At 47.2% G+C, this 17961-nt stretch overlaps 4 protein-coding genes across 5 annotated transcripts; 1 reads left to right on the forward strand and 3 right to left on the reverse strand.

Moving 5' to 3' along the window:
• Positions 1–408: 408 nt before the first annotated feature.
• On the reverse strand, positions 409–9358 carry LOC112903102. Its single transcript, XM_025972317.1, has 11 exons — positions 9219–9358; positions 8805–8857; positions 8144–8260; positions 7229–7834; positions 7002–7142; positions 2722–2823; positions 1851–2599; positions 1147–1587; positions 904–1072; positions 738–824; positions 409–635 (listed from the first exon to the last, which is right to left on the reverse strand). The coding sequence occupies exons 3-7, from the start codon at positions 8189–8191 to the stop codon at positions 2480–2482; spliced, it is 1017 nt and encodes a 338-aa protein (XP_025828102.1). The 5' UTR covers positions 8192–8260; positions 8805–8857; positions 9219–9358; the 3' UTR covers positions 409–635; positions 738–824; positions 904–1072; positions 1147–1587; positions 1851–2479.
• Positions 9359–9973: 615 nt separating this feature from the next.
• Positions 9974–12159, forward strand: LOC112903076 (hexose carrier protein HEX6-like). Its single transcript, XM_025972286.1, has 3 exons — positions 9974–10305; positions 10398–10723; positions 10869–12159. The coding sequence occupies exons 1-3, from the start codon at positions 10164–10166 to the stop codon at positions 11943–11945; spliced, it is 1545 nt and encodes a 514-aa protein (XP_025828071.1). The 5' UTR covers positions 9974–10163; the 3' UTR covers positions 11946–12159.
• A 196-nt stretch (positions 12160–12355) lies between these two features.
• On the reverse strand, positions 12356–14232 carry LOC112903077. The gene has a single exon (XM_025972287.1). It carries the CDS (start codon positions 14018–14020, stop codon positions 12623–12625), a length of 1398 nt encoding a protein of 465 aa, XP_025828072.1. The 5' UTR covers positions 14021–14232; the 3' UTR covers positions 12356–12622.
• Positions 14233–16516: 2284 nt separating this feature from the next.
• Positions 16517–17474, reverse strand: LOC112903121. 2 transcript variants are annotated; one of them, XM_025972337.1, is made up of 3 exons: positions 17325–17474; positions 16913–17238; positions 16517–16771 (listed from the first exon to the last, which is right to left on the reverse strand). In XM_025972337.1, the coding sequence occupies exons 1-3, from the start codon at positions 17382–17384 to the stop codon at positions 16540–16542; spliced, it is 618 nt and encodes a 205-aa protein (XP_025828122.1). In that variant the 5' UTR covers positions 17385–17474; the 3' UTR covers positions 16517–16539. The 2 variants fall into 2 exon arrangements, with proteins under 2 accessions (XP_025828122.1, XP_025828121.1); XM_025972336.1 differs by having other exon boundaries at positions 16517–17238.
• Between the last annotated feature and the right edge of the window lie 487 nt (positions 17475–17961).

Consider the following 17961-nt stretch of genomic DNA (forward strand, 5'->3'; position numbering starts at 1 on the left):
AAGACTCGTGATACCATGAAAGCAAAGATGATTTGGAGAAAAATAGTAGATTAGATTCATAGAGAGGCTGTACAATTAGAGGAGGCTTGAGGCTAAAGGAAACCTCCTACAACGGTAACCGGCAGGAGACAATCCTGGAGATAATCCTGCCGGGCCTAATCCCCTCCCCTGATATCTCTCTAACCATAAACCTCCTGCAAACATAAACCTCCTGCAAAGCTGCTGTCTAACATATGAAACCCGCAGTCATACCTGTGTGACCATGCAAATACAGAGATGGGGAGAGGTGGGGGGGGGGGGGGGGGGCGTAAGTTTTGTGACAGAACGTAAAGGGAGCATTAAGAAAAAGAAAAAAAATGAGTGACATTAACTGATGTGTTTGTCTGCTTTGCGACATCAATATCAACAAATTCATAATTGTCTATTGCATGCATTGTATCATCATAGTGTGTTTTCCACAAGATTTTTATTGCACTCAATAGTTTGTTTCAGCAAACACCCAATTTTGCATCTCCCAATGTCCTCAAAGAATCAAGCAGTTCGAACCTTTTGTTGCACAGATTTAGCACAATCAAAAAGTAGTGGGCTGAATGTTCGTCATCCGGGACCAGGTTCTGTAGGACTAGGAAGAATATCTGCGTTTTTTGTTCCACACCATATTAGATGGCTGGAAAAAAAACATACACAGGAAAAACAAAAAAAAAGAAAAGAAAAACAAATGACTTTGGTGAACATACCAGCTGCCGATAGTCTAGGTGGTTTGTGTCCTTTTTAAACGCTTGTTGGACAGCTGCCATCCCCATTTGATGACTATGCAAAAGTGTCTGCATGGGGTGTGTGATGCTGTCAAATTGCTGCAGATTATCAAATAAAACAAATAAAACCACCCAAAAACACACTTACTGAAACGTAGAGTGGCATTACAAATCTGGTGGCACCCCTTGTCTTCTTGCCATTCAGCACGTAGATGCCAATATCTGCGATAGTATTCTTCAACTACCCTGCTAGTTTTACTGGGTCCACCAGATCTCCCAATACAGCAAAGGTGAACAAGTAATTCATTATGATTGCTCTGCAGCGAAAAAAAGTTCCTTGTGTGAGATAAAAGCAATATGAGTCAAAAAAGGTAGGAGGGAACATACATACTTCCTATTGTTGGACCTGGTTGGCCTTCCTGAACACATACAAACAGCGTTGTACACCCTGCTCACATCCTTGCTGCATTTGAATGATACCTTCTTAGCAACTTCAACATATGGAGACTGCAGTGCTGCGGGCGCTTTGAACATCCGCTTGGTGCAGGTGTGTAGTCAGGTGTGACGGACGAGTCACCCTCTGTTTTACCCTCTGCTGCAGCACCAGGTGTGGTGCCTATTGCTGGTTGTGTTCTCAACACTTGGGCACTAGCTGTCCTTGGTGGCCCGGTATCATTTTGCTTGCTGCTGGATGCAACTGCGCTCGGTGGTGTATCATGAAGACCAATCTTCACCTTTGCCTTGGCTTGTCTATTGATCTCATAAGCTTGAGCTTCCCATTGTTGAAAGACCTCCTCTGGATGGTCATCCAGTGACCATAGCGACCCGTCATCTAAAGGAGGTTGGGTGAAAAAAAAAGTAAAAAGAATATACAGTTATCCATTGATGATATAAAAATGCCGAAAGGAAATCATTATTTTGCCTAATCAAGTAGACATAACTGCCTGCGCATGATGAAGAAAATGGGAAACAAAAAAATTAAAAATCCAGGAGGTGTGTGCTTGTGAAAAAAAAGACCAGGTGGTGTGGGTTCGGTGTTGTATGTGTTGGGCATGGCAGGTACTGTGGCTGACACTTGGTTTTCACGTGACCCACTTGTTTTTTCACCAGGTGGTGTCGACTCTTCAATTGGCTTCATAATGTCGAATGTAGGAGGGGGGAAATCCCAAGAACTGCCCTTGCCAAACACTTGCTGAGATAGCTGGACCTCTTCCCCTCAAAGTGCAGCCTCCATCCATGTTCTTCTCACTGTGAAGAGACGTTGTTAGGTTGACCTCAGCAGGGGTGCTCTCCCTATGACTGCATCCTTCATCCATCATCTTGTTATCATGCTTCCCTGCACTTGTTGGGTTATCTGGCAGCATCAACCTTGAACGCAAGGTGTTCAGGTTGTTTGGTTTGTTCGCTGCTTGAACTTCAGATCCCCTATTTTCCATTGCTTGGATTGTTCCTCCAATGCTGTCAGCACCAGCTGCTGTATTGGCCTTGCCAGTTTTGCTTGGGGCTGATTGCATTCTCTTTAACCGCTTGCTAAGAGGAACAAAGTCATTGCTCTCATCTTCGTCTTCCTCTCGAACATCTTCATCCTCAGCTCCCTGATTTGAACCACCGTCTTCAATACTGTTGATCCACTCTTCTTCATCTTCTTCATAGTCTGAATCTTCATCTGTCTCTTCTTCACCATCGTCAGTTTCATGTGGTTCTGTTGTCCTCCCCCGCGTTGATCATCTCAAGTTTGGTCCAGGTGAGTCTTCTACTGCAACAACTTCTTGTATAAATGTGCCGAGCATGTCTGTCACTCTGCTTAGGACTTTGCTTACAGCAGCTGCAAGTTTCCTCTTCTTCTACAGACCACAAAAAGTTGGAGATGAAGATTTCTAATTGCTCAAAAATCTGGTGCATGGTAACAAAAAACTGCCTACGAAAAAAATAGAAAAACTAAAAAATTTTGGAAGGATTTACAAACCTCAATTGCCATCTGTCGGGGCAATTTTGATGCTACAAATGTATTTACATCATCCATGAGGAAAAAAGAATCCTGGACCACTGAATGTCCTGATAATTTGAGCTAAGAAAAAGAAAGAAAGAAAAATGTGAGGCCATGTGAAGATCCAGCTGAATAAATGCGAATCTCTCGTCAACGCCTTCTCCTCAATCCAGCTGAAAGCAAGTGAAGATCCAAATCCCAAATTCTATCTTTTCTCAACACCGACCTTATTATCTTATCGCCTCCTTGATGAAATCTTTTTGCCCTAACTCTCATCTTTGTCACCAGCCCTTGCGAATCTCGGGACGAGATTCTATTTAAGGGGGGTAGTTCTGTCACACCCTAAAATATTTAATTTTAGGATGTGACTATCTCTTACAATGTGTTCATCTATCAAAAGGATTTTCCGAGAATTTTAAAGATTTTTCTGGCAATTATTCTATTTATCCAAGAGCTAGATCCATTTTTTTTCTTGGAAAGCTCTAAAAATTCTTTTTCATGAGTCCCAAATATTTTATTTGGAATTCTCGTGACCCAAATTAACTCCCGAGATTTTTCTCGGAAAATTCTGGGATTCTTCCGGATATATTTTTTCGTGGTTTGAAATATTTATCTGGACTTTTCTAGATTTATTTTAACCTTGAAAATGTGTTCTGGAAAATATTTATATTTTTGATTCTCATCATAGTCGGACCGAGCCGTATCTTGTTGTACATCCTTTTAATCTTGTCTCTTCGAATCTTTAAGAGGTTCCATCGAGCTCCTGATCCTCTAACCTTTCTCCTCGATCAGGTCATGCTCGAAAACGACGCCTCGTGGCTCGTCTTCAGTGTTTTTCCGACAATGTTCGATCACCGTCAGCCCCAACGACTCGGCCTGATCCTTTCCTTCTCTTTTCGCTATCCCGAATAAATGGTTCACGTTCAATCAGCTCTGTCAGCTCGTTTTCGTGTTCAGCCCTCTCACCCGATCAAGTTTCGGCCCATCACCGAATCCCTCGACCTAGCATCGGTCCCCTGCTCGCTAAATCCTCGACCCCGCACCCCCTCCAGCCAGGCTCGATCGAGTCCAGGTGCTGCACGATGGTCCCTTTTTCCTTAGCGTATCTATCATGCCAAGCCAGGACGTTTCGCTCTATAAAAATCCGCAAGTCGAACCCCGTTCCAGTCTGCTTCTTCTGCACGCCGCCTTCCCCCTGAACCCTAGCCCCTGTGCCCATATAAAACCCACCTGAGATCGTCGTGCGCAGCCCTGCATCGCTGCTCCTCCTTTTTCCTACGTAGCGCCGGCCCTAGTTTTTCCTCGTCGCCTTGCTCCTCCTGCAGCGCCCAGCGCCGCCCCTGCTCCGTTCTCCCTCTCCCGTGAGCCCCTGTGCGCTTGCACCCCTGCCCATCGCTCCTACCGTCGCGCCCTCCTCCTCCCCAGGCGCCCAAGCCCCTACCCTGCTACAGCCAGCGCTGCCCCTTCCTCCTGCATCCTCCTGCGTCTCTGCAACACGGCCACCACCAGGATGTCGTCCTTCTGCATCTTGTGCGCCCAGACCCGCCTAGCGCCGCCCCTCCCTCTCCTGCATGCTCCTGTGCCCGTGCGCGTCACCTGAGCGCCCTACCTTGCCCTGCGCACTGTCCTTGCCCCGCCCCCTGTCGCCCAGGTGCTGCCACGAGCAGGAACAGAAACCGCTCAGAATAGACCCAACCTTGCTGTTTTCTCTCGCGAAATTCGATCGTCTCGGTGCATCTCCGCTGCGGGTAAGGCATGGAATCGAACCCCCTCCCTCTCCTCTTTCTTTTCCCCCACTTCCCGTGCTCTCCCATGGTCTAAATCGCTCCAATTTTGGCCAACAGGAAGCTTCCGTGCAGCAGCCATGGAGGAAACTCGAGCTTTTGCAATCCAGTCCCCGGAGAAAGATGTAATTTTCCTGTTCTCTCCTGTGTCTTGCAGATTTTGTAGGAAACCCCCTATATCTTTTCCATCTTTTCAATCCAGCCCCACCATGGAATTTTTCAGATCTAACCCTAATCTTTTCCTGTTTTGCAAGCACTATTTTCTGTGTCTTGTTTTTCTTTTCAGCTAACCCTTGAAGTCTATAGTTAATTGCGTATAGGTCCTGCAGTGCTGTTTTATGCGTAGTTTCCGCGTTTTATATCCTTTTCGATCCGTTCTTTTTGCGTTAGTCTTCTAACACCTTAAGCTACCGTTTAGTAGTGCTGTTGTACCGTATTTCCTATTTTTAAAGTTAAATATCAATTTAATTTGAATAATATCCTCTCATCTAGTTTTCCGAAATAAAATCCAATTAAGTCTTTCCTCCGGTTTTCATAATTAATGTTAATTTGATTAATATCAACTCAAATATGTTTGTAATTTAATTTGTTTAGTTCAACTCGAATCCTAAGTTATGCGTTTAGATGTTCTCACAAGTTTTGTTTTCTAATTAATTATTTAATTAGTGTAATTTATACATAGAGAATTGTATATAAAAATTTGACTAAGTTCTACTTCGTCTTTATAAATGCGAATATAATATGAGTTAATTATAATTAGGGATATTCTCTTTTGAATATCTTTTACATTGGTTTTCTAAACTAAAATAAATGAAAGCCTATCGTTCTTTTATTCTTTTATAATATAAATCTCCCGATAGCTGTATCTTTTCAATCCTAGCTCCGTTTTCCGTGTTTCTTTCTTTCTCGTGACCGTAGCAGCGAGCCTTATCCTCTAGTTCGCTCTTTTAAAGCTTTCCTTTTGTTTGTTGTATCTGTTCTTAGTCGTTCTTGTTTGTTTACTTGCTTGTATGTTTTGGGCCCATTGCTTGTGTGACGTTAGAAGGAGCGTGATCCAAGAGCTTTGAAGATATAGAGTTTCAAGAACAAGAATTGAAGACTCTGAGCAGCTATTCTCTAAAAGAAAGGCAAGTGTTTCCTTGATCATACTTTTATCCTAACAATCACAATAAATACAACTTTTTCTTTATATGCTTGCATGTGTCCTAATTTTGATGGATCCTAATTAAGGATATGCCTAGTCTTTATGATCATTCCTTGTCAACCTGGGTTTTATCTTTATTGTTGGGTAGCTATTGCTTAGTTGCTTCAACTGGTTATGGTTTGGGGATAATATATAATCATGATGGCAACAATGATGATGTTACACCTGTTCTATCCATGTTCATGCGCTATGCGTTGTTAATACAAGATTATATGTTTAATCGGAACATGGAGAACCACCCAGAAAAACAGTGCAACCACAATACTATATGGCTCTGGTCTTGGCTAATTAATTAGAAACTCTAGCTTGTGATGATCTTACCGAAAGGGCAAGAGGGGAGTGCGTTGATGGGGTATAGCCCGGTTCTCTTGAGGTGTAGATATGTTCCTGGGTAAGGCGTCTTCCTCATTAGGAAGGGTTATGACCACTGCGGCCTGAAACCTTAGCGGATTGTCATAAGTTAGGGAATCTTTGTAAAGGACTCGTAGTGAATCCCTTGCCACTCACCTCGGAAGTGTTTAAGAGGCTAGCTACCTCGGGCAAATCGGGAGACACGAATTGTGGGTAAAGTGTACAACCTCTGCAGAGTGAAAACTGATATATCAGCCGTGCTCACGGTTAAGAGCAGCTTGGACCCTCACATGATTAATTGAACTTGAAGATGAATTAAATTGTGGACCATGGTTATGGTTGTGGTTATCGTGGACCATGGTTATGGTTGTGGTTATGCTTATGCTGTATATCTTCTCTCTTTTAATGTGGGTTTTTGGTATGAACTTATACCATAGTAATCAGGTGCTAATAAAATTTGACCAACTAAAATTGCTTATCGCACTAAGCCAGTCAGCCTTTCCTTAATTTTAGCCTTCATGTCATATAATTCCTAACACTTGCTGAGTACCAACCATAAGTGTACTCACGCTTGTTATAATTGCTGCTCAGAGGAGAAAGTGATGTGAAGTCTTTTGAAGATGATGCTGAGTTCTAGGCCTGCGGAACCCCCGGTCGATTGCCTGTGAAGTGTGGAGTCTTCGTTTCCAGGATAAGCTGTATAACTCTGATAATCTTTATAGTCTTTTAATTCTCTTTTCGTGATACTGTTGCTGATTATTCACTGATGAAGTCACTATATGTATGGAACTTGATCCTGGCATACATATAGTTATGCATTCGGTTTTGTCCTTTAAAAACCGGGTGTGACACCATGCATTTCTTTTGCCAAAAAAAAAAGTCAGCCTGCTTTGGGTGCAGAACACCGAAAAAAAATGTACCTTCAGCTTGCCAAAAGATCCATCGCGATTTCTGTCCAACCTAATGACCTTGTCCAAAAGATTCCTCGTCCATGCAGCAATCCTGAGCTTGGTGGCAGGGATTTGTACATTGTCAACAACTAGTGAATCAGCATACAGGATCTGCCAAAAAAAGGATTAGGAAAAAAGGGGATTAGTGAATCAGCATACAACCTAATGACCTTGTCAAAAGAGAGAGAAAAACTTACAACAAGTAGAAGAAAGCATCCCCTCACGGAATGTTTCTTGTCTAAGTTTTTAGCAGCATCCTTGAGCTGGTCAACCACAAATTGACACCAATTCAGCTTCTTCATGTGCGAAAGATCAACTAGTGATGGGTAGCACCTTGGACTGATTCCCAAACTTGTTGGAGGGCACAGAAATGTTGACACAGCAATCATCAGCCAAGATCTCAAAAAGTCTTCATTTGCAAACCTGTTGTTCTTTATCCTTTCTATAATTTCTTCAATCTTGGGTGCCGTCCCATGAACAATGTCGTACTGGTTGTGCACGAAGTTAATAGCGTCCACATCCAACTCATAATTTACTTCACCACACTTGTTGGGTAAGCCTAGTATATCAGCCACAGAATCTGCTGTGACAAAGATCCTGCCCCTCCCAGGAAACACAAGTTCTGCTCTTTCAGCATCGAAGCAATCCACCATAAGATAGTTAGCAAGGTCCGCTGGCATCGTGGTGCATGAAATCTTAAGCAGGCCACTGAAGTTCACATTGCATATCATCTTGCGCTGGTCGTCACACATGCTTCCATATAACTTGACAAGCCTAGCAGGCGATGCTCTGTTTCTTGGAGGCTTGAAAAAATGAAAATCAGATTAGTTATAAAAAAATGTCTAACTGCGTGGCTGACATACAGTACTGTTTGCATGCACTAAACAAAAAGAAGCGAGAGAGCCCACATCACACATGACACATGACAGTAAAGGGTCAAACCACATGACAGTGCCTATTACTTTGCCTAATGTACCTTATAATTTGCCTAATGAACTATAGAGATTTGCCAATATAAAACCATGTTATTGCCTAGATTAGAAAACATCAAGTAAAAAAATTATATGAGAAGGGGATCGCACAGCTTTGTTTTTGGGGGTGAGCGGGCGTACCTTGTTAGATGGCAGGCGACCATGTTGCTGCCTCTGTCCTCTTGGCATTGTATCAAGTTACCAGAAAAACCCGCGCATTACCACACCACCCATGCATATTTTAGTACTGAGTAGGAGCTAAAAAACAGGTTTAACCGCATCCATCGAGTGCTTGAGAAAAAAAAGTGAATGTTGTGCTATATATAACTCTGTTTTATTTGCAAACACATTCATGCGACTTAAAAAAGGTGAAAAAAGAAAAAAAAAGGAACACATGTATGGTGTGCTTATGCAAAACAAACAATTATATATTTGTGCTTACGCAATTTATAATGAATTTTGCAGAAATTATAACAGTGAACTGACCACTGACCTCATATTTTAGTACTGCTGCTTGAAAAAAAGATAAGATGCTTATTATTCTACTACCCACAGTTCCGAACTAGCATAGATATACCTTCGTTAAAAACTAGCATCAGTAAACTAACAGCAGCAGGGGGGAAGAAACTCAATCATCGGATACAAACCTCTCTCTCACCTTCTAAAAAAGCTAATTCTACGAAAACAAGAAACTGCAAAAAATACAATGCGAAAAAAACAGGGGCCATTCCCCCTGTTTTTCGCAAAAACAGTAAACGAGCATGAACTACATTGAACGAACGATGGGATATGCTTGACTCACCTTTCTGCTACGTTCAAGCAAATCCACATCCACTCCTACGCCCGGATGAACATCTGCACGCGTCAAAAAAACGATAACACAATAAAAAAACCGTGGGGCTTGTTAGGATTTGGGGGTCTACCCACCCCCTTCCCCCCTACACCCTCGCTCCCTCTCATTCTGAATATCTCGCCGAATTCTAGATGATTTGCGGGGGATTTGCGTGCGCATCAAAACGAGAAATGCAAAAAACATCCGCAGAGGTAAATGCAAAGATCGTCTGCTCTCCCACCCCCACCCTCCTCTCCACGTCCCCTTCACCCCGATTATCTCGACGGATTTCAGAACCTTTCTACCCCCCAAAATCAGCGACGCATCAAAAACGACGAACAGGGCTTGCTCACCGCGCGCGAGCGGGGGGAGGGGATCGCTTACCTGAGCCCCCGAGACCGCCGTAGATGCCCGCCGAGGATCCAGAGGATGCGCCGATGTTGGGGAATCGCGAGCCGATGAAGGCGAATCGCCGGTCGATGAGAACGATGAAAGAGGAGAGAGAGAGAGAATAACCCTAGAGAGAGGGGGGACGAAATGAATAGGCGCGTGTCCCTGTTTGAATAAATTTCTTCACCGCTCTCTCTCCAGCCCTCTGGATGTGGGCCCGATCGGTCAGCTGCACGTGGTGCGCCTCGCCCGGATGGGAGCTTGGACGGTGGTCGGTGGACTGGACCGGCCGTGAAACAGGACAACGGTACGAAGGCTTAGGCGTGTTCGTTTTCACCCTTTAAATTTTAGACCCATCACATCAAAAAAAATTTTGCTATTTAAAAGTATTAAATAAAATCTGTTTATAAATTTTTTGCACAGCTGTGTGCTAATTCGCGAGACAAATTTAATGAGCCTAATTAATCCATAATTTGCCACAGTGATGCTACAGTAATTATTCGCTAATCATGGACTAATATACCTCATTAGATTCGTCTCGCGAATTAGCACTAGGGTTCTGCAATTAGTTTTGTAATTAGACTTTATTTAATACTTCTAAATGACAAGATTCTCTTTGATGTGACCCCTCTAAACTTTAGGTACCCGGAAACGAACACACCCTTAACATCTGAGTTTTTAGATATTTTTGAAGTGCACTACAACGATACGGTGCCATTGCAAACGCTTCCAAGAAATAAGTCACGCGCCGCCTAGGAAAATTGGTACCAGAATGCATAAACCAACATGTCGCGGACGGCCGGCACATGCAAAACTCCAAGCAAGGGCACATCAGTTTGACCGGATGGCAACAGCAGCCCAACACAACGCAAAGAGCATGGGCTCGAAAAAGCCTCACTGAGACCGAGCTCACCACCGCGCGCACGCCTGCTGTGGACCATGGCCGTCGTTCTCGTCGATGCCGGCGGCGGCGGCGGCGATGATCGGCAGTACGGCGGGAGGATCACCGTGTTCGTGGCGCTCTCCTGCGTCACGGCGGCCTTGGGCGGCGCCATCTTCGGCTACGACCTCGGGACCTCAGGTAAAATGCTCCATGGCCATGTCACAGAATCTGGTGCGTTCTTCACCTTAGCTTCGGAGTGACTACTGATTGCGAAGGGTTTTGCACACCAGGCGGCGTGTCATCCATGGGGTCGTTCCTCAGGGAGTTCTTCCCGGACGTGTACCGGCGGATGCAGGGCGACGTGCGCGTCAGCAACTACTGCAAGTTCGACAGCCAGCTGCTGACGCTCTTCACCTCCTCGCTCTACATCGCCGGCCTGCTCACCGCGCTGCTCCTCTCGTCGTGGTTCACGGCCAGGCGCGGGCGCCGGCCGTCCATGATCGTCGGCGGGGTGGCGTTCCTCGCCGGTGCGGCGGTCAGCGGCGGCGCCGTGAACGTCTACATGGCCATTCTCGGCAGGGCCCTGCTCGGCGTCGGTCTTGGCTTCGCCAATCAGGTCAGAATAAAGTAGCTTAATATTTGCCAAAAATTCTGTGAAAAAATTAAATAAATTTGAATGAAAATCGACCATACATGTCGATGTCATTATCTAACCAATTTGGAGAAATAAACAATTTTGTTTTTTGAAACGAATTCTGCAGGCAGTGCTTCTGTACCTGTCTGAAATGGCCCCTGCACGATACCGAGGAGCATTCAGCAACGGCTTCCAGCTGACCCTGTGCCTGGGATCTCTCGCCGCGAACGCCATCAACTACGGCGCCGACAAGATCACCGGCGGCTGGGGCTGGAGGCTGTCGCTGGGCCTGGCCGGCGTCCCCGCCGCGTTCTTCACGCTGGGCGCCATCTTCCTGCCGGAGACGCCCAACAGCCTCGTGCAGCAGGGCGAGGACCGCGGCAAGGTGCGAGCGCTGCTGCAGAGGATCAGAGGCACGGACGCCGTCGACGCCGAGCTGGACGACATCGTCGCGGCGAGCGGCGTGGCGCGGGGCGGCGGCGGCGATGGCCTGCGGCTGATCCTCTCGCAGCCAAGGAACCGGCCGCAGCTCGCGATCGCCGTGCTGATGCCGGCGTTCACGCAGCTCAACGGGATCAACGCCATCGGGTTCTACGCGCCGGTTCTGCTCCGCACGGTCGGCATGGGCGAGAGCCTGGCCCTGCTCTCCGCGGTCATCACGGTGGTCATCTACACGGCGTCGACGGTCGTGTTCATGTTCGTCATCGACCGGTTCGGCCGGCGCACGCTCCTGATCGCCGGCAGCCTCCAGATGCTGGCCTCCGAGCTCCTGATCGGCGCCATCATGGCGGCGGAGCTCGGCGACGAGGGTGGGATGGGCCGGGGCTACGCGGCGGCGCTGTTCGTGCTCATCGGCGTGTACGTGGCTGGCTACAGCTGGTCGTGGGGCCCCATGACGTGGTTGGTGCCCACGGAGGTGTTCCCGCTGGAGATCCGGTCGGCGGGGCAGAGCGTGACGGTGGCGTCCGGGTTCGTGTTCACCATCTTCGTCGCGCAGGGGTTCCTCGCCATGCTGTGCCGGATGAGGGCGTGGCTCTTCTTCTTCTTCGCAGGGTGGATCGTGGTGATGACGGGCTTCGTGTACTGGTTCTTGCCGGAGACGAAGGGGATGCCCATCGAGCAGGTCCGCAAGGTGTGGATTGAGCACTGGTTCTGGGGGAGGGTGGTGGGTGTGGATGAATCGCAGGCGAGCGACAAGCTGTGAAAAAACTCTAGCTAGATGACCGGCACACAGTTAGATCTAACCTCAATGCAAATTCTGGGCTGTGCAGATTCATCTGGGTTGTTCATCTGATATGCAGAATTCATTAAGCTCTTAAAGAAACTGCATCAGTTGTCCAACTGGTTACATTGTTACAAGAATCTGCTGATTGTAGTATTGAAACTGGGTATAAAGACTGAATGGTTGACAGATATCATAATGCATCATCAAAGGCAAGACCAAAACATGAACTTCTAGAGAATAAAATTGCAGCGAGCTATTCTATGACTTCACTGATGGGGAAATGCAGAAGGCGCTATATATGGCATGACTCAGACATGTAACAGAAACTGGAACTAGAACAACCAGGCGCATCACACAGCTCAAATTCAGGCTAAAGTGCAGTGATTCAATTCCTGGGCAAAAGATGCCATCACCATATTCAAGTTCAAAGACAACAATGCATAGCCACTAACAATCTACAAAGGAATTTTAAAAGGAAGTACACATAAGTTAAATACTAAAAGCCGTCAAATTCAGACAAGCATGACGGGAATCATACATAAAACAACAGCATACTCTTGTTCTATGTCGCAAACAAAACAGCTTGGCGCCTCACACCAAACAGCATCAGCACTTCCAGTTCATACTCATTAGGACTCAAATCGATCTGCACCAGTTCATTCAGAAGGAAAAAGCCATGTCGGATTCATCAGACTGCCATCAAGTGCCCGGAGGTTGTCCTCTGGTATTTCTGCAGCAAATGGTGCCATGGTACCATCCCTCATGCTGTACACAAATCTATGGAAAGGGGGTCCATTTTTAGCAGGGAAGAGGCCACCAAGCCCACCATCAATGAAGTAGATAAGATCATCTTCCACTCCATCATACTGACACGCACGGAATGAGTTGCTGCTGCACGGGCTGATGAAAATGCAGTCACCATCCAAGCTGTTGATCTCAGTCAAGCTGAAAGGGTTTGTGCTCAAGTCCAACTCAAATACCCCGATCTTACAAATGTTGTGCCAGCCTTCTGCACCTAGGTATGTCACAACCAGCAATAGCTTCCCATGCCACTCAACCATGTTCCACCTCTGTCCATAGCTACCCTTGACCTCAGGCAATTTGGTCACACAGCGCACAGCACGAGAAACCATCAGGCCACTGTCATCTTCGGAGATATCAAAGACAAAGAGGTTTGTGGTGAGCTTGTTGAAGATGTACATCTTCCCCTGATACAAGGCGATATCACTGAATTTACTGATGCAGCCTCCATGGCACACGCACCAGGACGTCATCCCAGGCCGCCACAGAGCAAGCTTAGCTGCACTCCTGTGCACAGAGATGGCAGCCACAACACACCTGGAGCCAGGGTCAGGTGATGAGGACAAGACCACCTTGCAGAACGACATCACATACTGTGCAGCATTAACCGTGCAATGCACTGCACCGGAGCCATTGGCGATGGGGAGAGATCTGCTGTACTGATCAATGAAATGGGTGGCTACTGAAGGTGGCGGTAGCCAGACAACATCCCGGGAGAAGGCGTCCATCAAGAAGCACCGGCTGTCACCAAAGTAGCGACCTTTATTGAGCTGCACGCAGGCAAGCCACTCTTGGAAGGCGCCGACGCAGCGGACGTCAACCGCCATCTCACGTGAGGGCAGCCGGATGCGCCGCGCGCCCGTCATGGCCCCGTCGGCGCAGAAGCAGGAGAAGGCGAAGTCGGAGAGCACGAGCAGCGGGAGCGGCGGCGGCTGCCGCCCGTGGGCGCGCGCCGCGGCGCGCCACGCGCGGCAGGCGGAGCGCAGCCTGGCGCGGTCGTCGGCGCGGGGGACGCGGCCGACCACGAGACCGAGGATGTCCGCGGGGAGGTCCGCCCACGGCCCGTGCTGGGGCTGGCGCCCCGCGCCGGGCCCTGGCGGCTCAGGAGCCCTAGGGCATTCCGTCGAACGCCATTCCTGCACCAAGGCCACCGACGGCGACGGCCGTGATGGCGCGCCCCGGCGCCGGTGGGGTGTGCGGACGTGTAGAGGTGGGTCTCGACTCCATCCTGGGCCTCCTCTGCTCGGATCCATGGCCTCCGGAGGGTGCTGCGGCGCCTGGGATCCTTGCCCCCGGGGAGATGAGCCCCTTTCCCGGCCGGGCTTCCTCGAGACGGCTGCTGGAGTTGGAGGCGCTTTCCAAGTCGCGTGAACAAGGAGTCACGGATGCAGTGGTATGGACCAACACGTAACTCGCTCGTCAGCATCCACGACAAATTTGCTATTTCGCCATTCTTAAAACTGGGTTTGTTCAGTTCGTGTGGGTAAATCACAAAGAAAATGAAACTGAACTGATAAAATTTGAAAAGATATTCCAACGGGTCGGTACCGTTTTATAATGATATTTTGGTGAAATCCATTTGCGGGGTGGCATTCCGACGAAATCCAAATTTTAAAAATAGCGAAATGGCAAATTTCTCTCCTTTGGAGGGTGGCTCCGCCTCCGCAGGGCTTCTTGCTTCTGCGCTAGTGTGGCCATGATTCATGGTTTGCATTTGCACACGAGGGTCCTTCTGTGATAATCATACTTTCTACGTATCTTTGTTTCAATGCTTACCGCAACAAAACAAGTACATAGAAATTCCTACTCTTCCCTATTTTTAAAAAGTAAAAACTATTATAAAGTGCAATGTAAGCGTCTTTGCGCTCACATGTCATAAAAGAAAGAAAAAAGATGAACCAATCAAATTGCACATAATCTTTTTTATGTTTTCACTCATGAGACTCACTATGGCATGGTTATGTGAAATATCGTTTGGTTCATTTTATCCTCTAATGAAATTCTTCTATTTTATCTCCTCATGTAAATTGAGTTATTTTCACCCAACTTTGCATTATGATAAATGGCTTCAAGTCCTACACTAAAATAATATATTAGATTGTTTTCTAAAAGCATGAAAATATCACTAGAATTTCTTATGTTGCGGCCTCCTCTTCTTCTTCTTCACGGCCACGGCCGTGGCCCCCTTTTCTTCCTTGTGTCCGTGGCTTCTTTCGTCGAGCCGCCGCCAGAGGAGAACCCCGTGCGTAGGCAGCAAGGAGGGTCATTGTGCTTGCCTTGGACTATTGGTCATCTGCCATGCCGAAATGCTAATCCTAGATTTGTGTACATCCAAACATGAATCGAATTTAGCTGCTTTTGAGAATTCCAAAAGCTAATTTAATGGCCATCCAAACAATTGAATTTGAATCATGACCCATTTCAATACGGTGGTTGATTTGGTATTTTCTGGAGATAGACAAAGGCGAGGTTCTTGGCCCCTTTGCACAAGTTATTGGGGCTGATCAAATGATATGTGCTCTTCAGTTTCCACCACCATCTTAAGTGTCTATTGAGCAGCCATGTTATTTTGCATCCACATTTCACACTGGGTATAGGGCTGCGAGCCTGTGAATTCAATCAAATTTATAAAGGGCAAAGGAGCAGGAACCGAATTGTGATAGACTTCACCTTGTATCACACGTTGGACGTTGGCACACTCATGAGTCATACGTTGGACGTTTCCGTACTCATGACTCACGAGGGAGCAAATCACGCAATGGTTACTTCTCCATCATGCGAAGTTCGCCCACTCAGACTTCATCCAAACCAAGCAATCAGTTGCAGAAGAGAATTTTCAGGGTTCCAATTTCTGAAGCTCTGGAGCCGGCACGGTCTGCTGCCGTCTGCGCTGGTGGCACAGGGCAGCTGGCCCATGCTTCTCCAGCAAAAATATCCCCGGGTCCAATCGTGGTGGGCTGCTGGTGTGTCCAATTGCCAGGACCAACAAAACGAAAATAGCTGCCCATCGAACTCAAGTTCCTGCAAAGTTGCAACCTAATAATTCGACACAAGGGCTTCATCATACCATCATCTCTCACGTTGTACACAAATCTGTCATGAGGGGTGCAATAATCAGGAACAAAGTAGATAGATAGCGTACCGTTTTTTACATTTCTTTCCATGCCGATGATGATTCTGGTTTGAAAATTGTATGTACGAAATAATCACCGTGTATGGAACTCAAACGGAAGCGAGAACTCAGCATTTTTATGAACAAGCGAATGATTCAGCAGCATGACAGAGAAATATTCACCTTTAATTAGTATGAACCAAACCAACCACTTTGAAAAAAAAGATTTATGTACTCATGATTCATATTAATATGGCAATGTCCTGTTCCATTAGAAAGGAAGCATGTTTATTCCAACCATTTACACAATATCTTTTATCTGATTAGATCATGCTCAAAGAGACAGCATGCCGCTACTCGTAGCATAATATTCCAGCAATGCTTCATACACATACATCACAGACAGCACTAGTGTATTCACTGACGTGGAAAGCAGACAAGAGAAACAGAACACCAGCAGATGTGCCACTTAACACTCTGCATGTAGAAGCATTCAAGACATATGAGCATTGAAGAATCATAGTTCTACAGTTCTGACATCCTGCAAAACATATGCAGCTAGAAATGGAGATGCCACACGACAGCACCATAGTTTCAGAACGCAGAAAGCAAACGGCAGCACCAAAATAGCCTATAAGATCACATTTGCTCAGCAGCAGCTCATTTGGAAGCTAACAACCACAACGGGACATCGAGCTTACCCCTTGGTGCCCCAAAGTTATGTGGTGATAACTCGACAACAAAAGGCCTTGCTGTACCATTTCTCACATTGTACACAAATGTATCATAAGAAGGGTCGAAAGAACCGCCGTCATATTTACTATACTGATCAACAAAGTAGACAAGATCACCTTCAACTCCATCATACAGACCAGCAGGAAAGGAATTGCAGCTGCATGAGTCAACGAAGATACTATCACCATCAAAGCTGTGTATCTCTGTGAGTCCACAAGGGTTTGTGCTGAAGTCCAGTGCAAACACTTCAACTTGACGAAGTGTGCGCTTGGTACAGAACTTACCAGTAGCATCATACCTTCTGATGGTTAATAATAGGTTGCCACGCCACACCACAATGTTGCAACTCAATACACCACGACCCTGAATGCGGTGTTCATGAAGTGGCTCAATCCCACAATGCTCAACACGAGAGACGACGACCCCATGATCATCCTCCTCGAGTTCAAAGGCATAGAGGCGCGGAATGAACCTCAAGAGCACGTACAGCTTCCCCTGGTAGAATGCAAAATCTTTGGGCCCAACAATTGGAAGGCCATCGCAACCATGCCAAGACTTCATCCCAGGTTGCCAGAGAGCAAGTGTTTGTGTAATGGTGTGGAACGACGAAGCAACAACGATGCACTTGGACCCTGAGTCAGGTGAAGCAGATAGTACCACTTTGTGGAGCGACATTGTATATTTGTCATTGGTTGTGAAGTAGACCTCACCGAAGCCATTGTTGACCGGGATAATGGGGAGAGCCTTACGAGAGTAACCAGAAAGCCCATGGTTGAAAGTGCTCAGATGTGGCAGATGCACCACCTCATGCGAGAAAGCATTCACCATGAAGCACTCGCCATCGAATTTTCTGTAACAGGCCCCACGATCCCTGACAGGAGCCACGCCCACAAGCCATCCTTGGAAAGATCCAACACAGCGGACATCATCTGCTGCCACCTCCTGCGGCATCTGGACATGCCACGTGGCCCTCATCGGCACCCCAGCGCACAAGCACCAGAGCCTGAACCTGGGAAGCACCAGCAGCGGCAGCGGTGGGTGCAGGCCGAGCAGGATGTTGGAGCGCCCGACGGAGCGCCAGTGGTGGCACACGGCGCCCACGCTCGCGCGGTCTGCGAAGCACGGGAGGAGGCCAAGAACGACGACCAGGATGTCCGACGGGAGGCCCGCCCACGACGCACCACCACGTCAGTCTCCAGCTTTGATCTCTTACGGGGTGTTTCGTCGAACACCTCACCTGCAAAATCACAATAGCGGCCGAATGGGTCACACATTCCAGCAAACACCACAGACGATACGACCCCAGAAAACGCATTTGCAATGCAGGGGGTTAAGGAGCTCACTGGA

Source organism: Panicum hallii, chromosome 8 (assembly GCF_002211085.1).
Source record: "Panicum hallii strain FIL2 chromosome 8, PHallii_v3.1, whole genome shotgun sequence".
In the NCBI taxonomy this organism is placed as follows: Eukaryota; Viridiplantae; Streptophyta; class Magnoliopsida; order Poales; family Poaceae; genus Panicum; species Panicum hallii.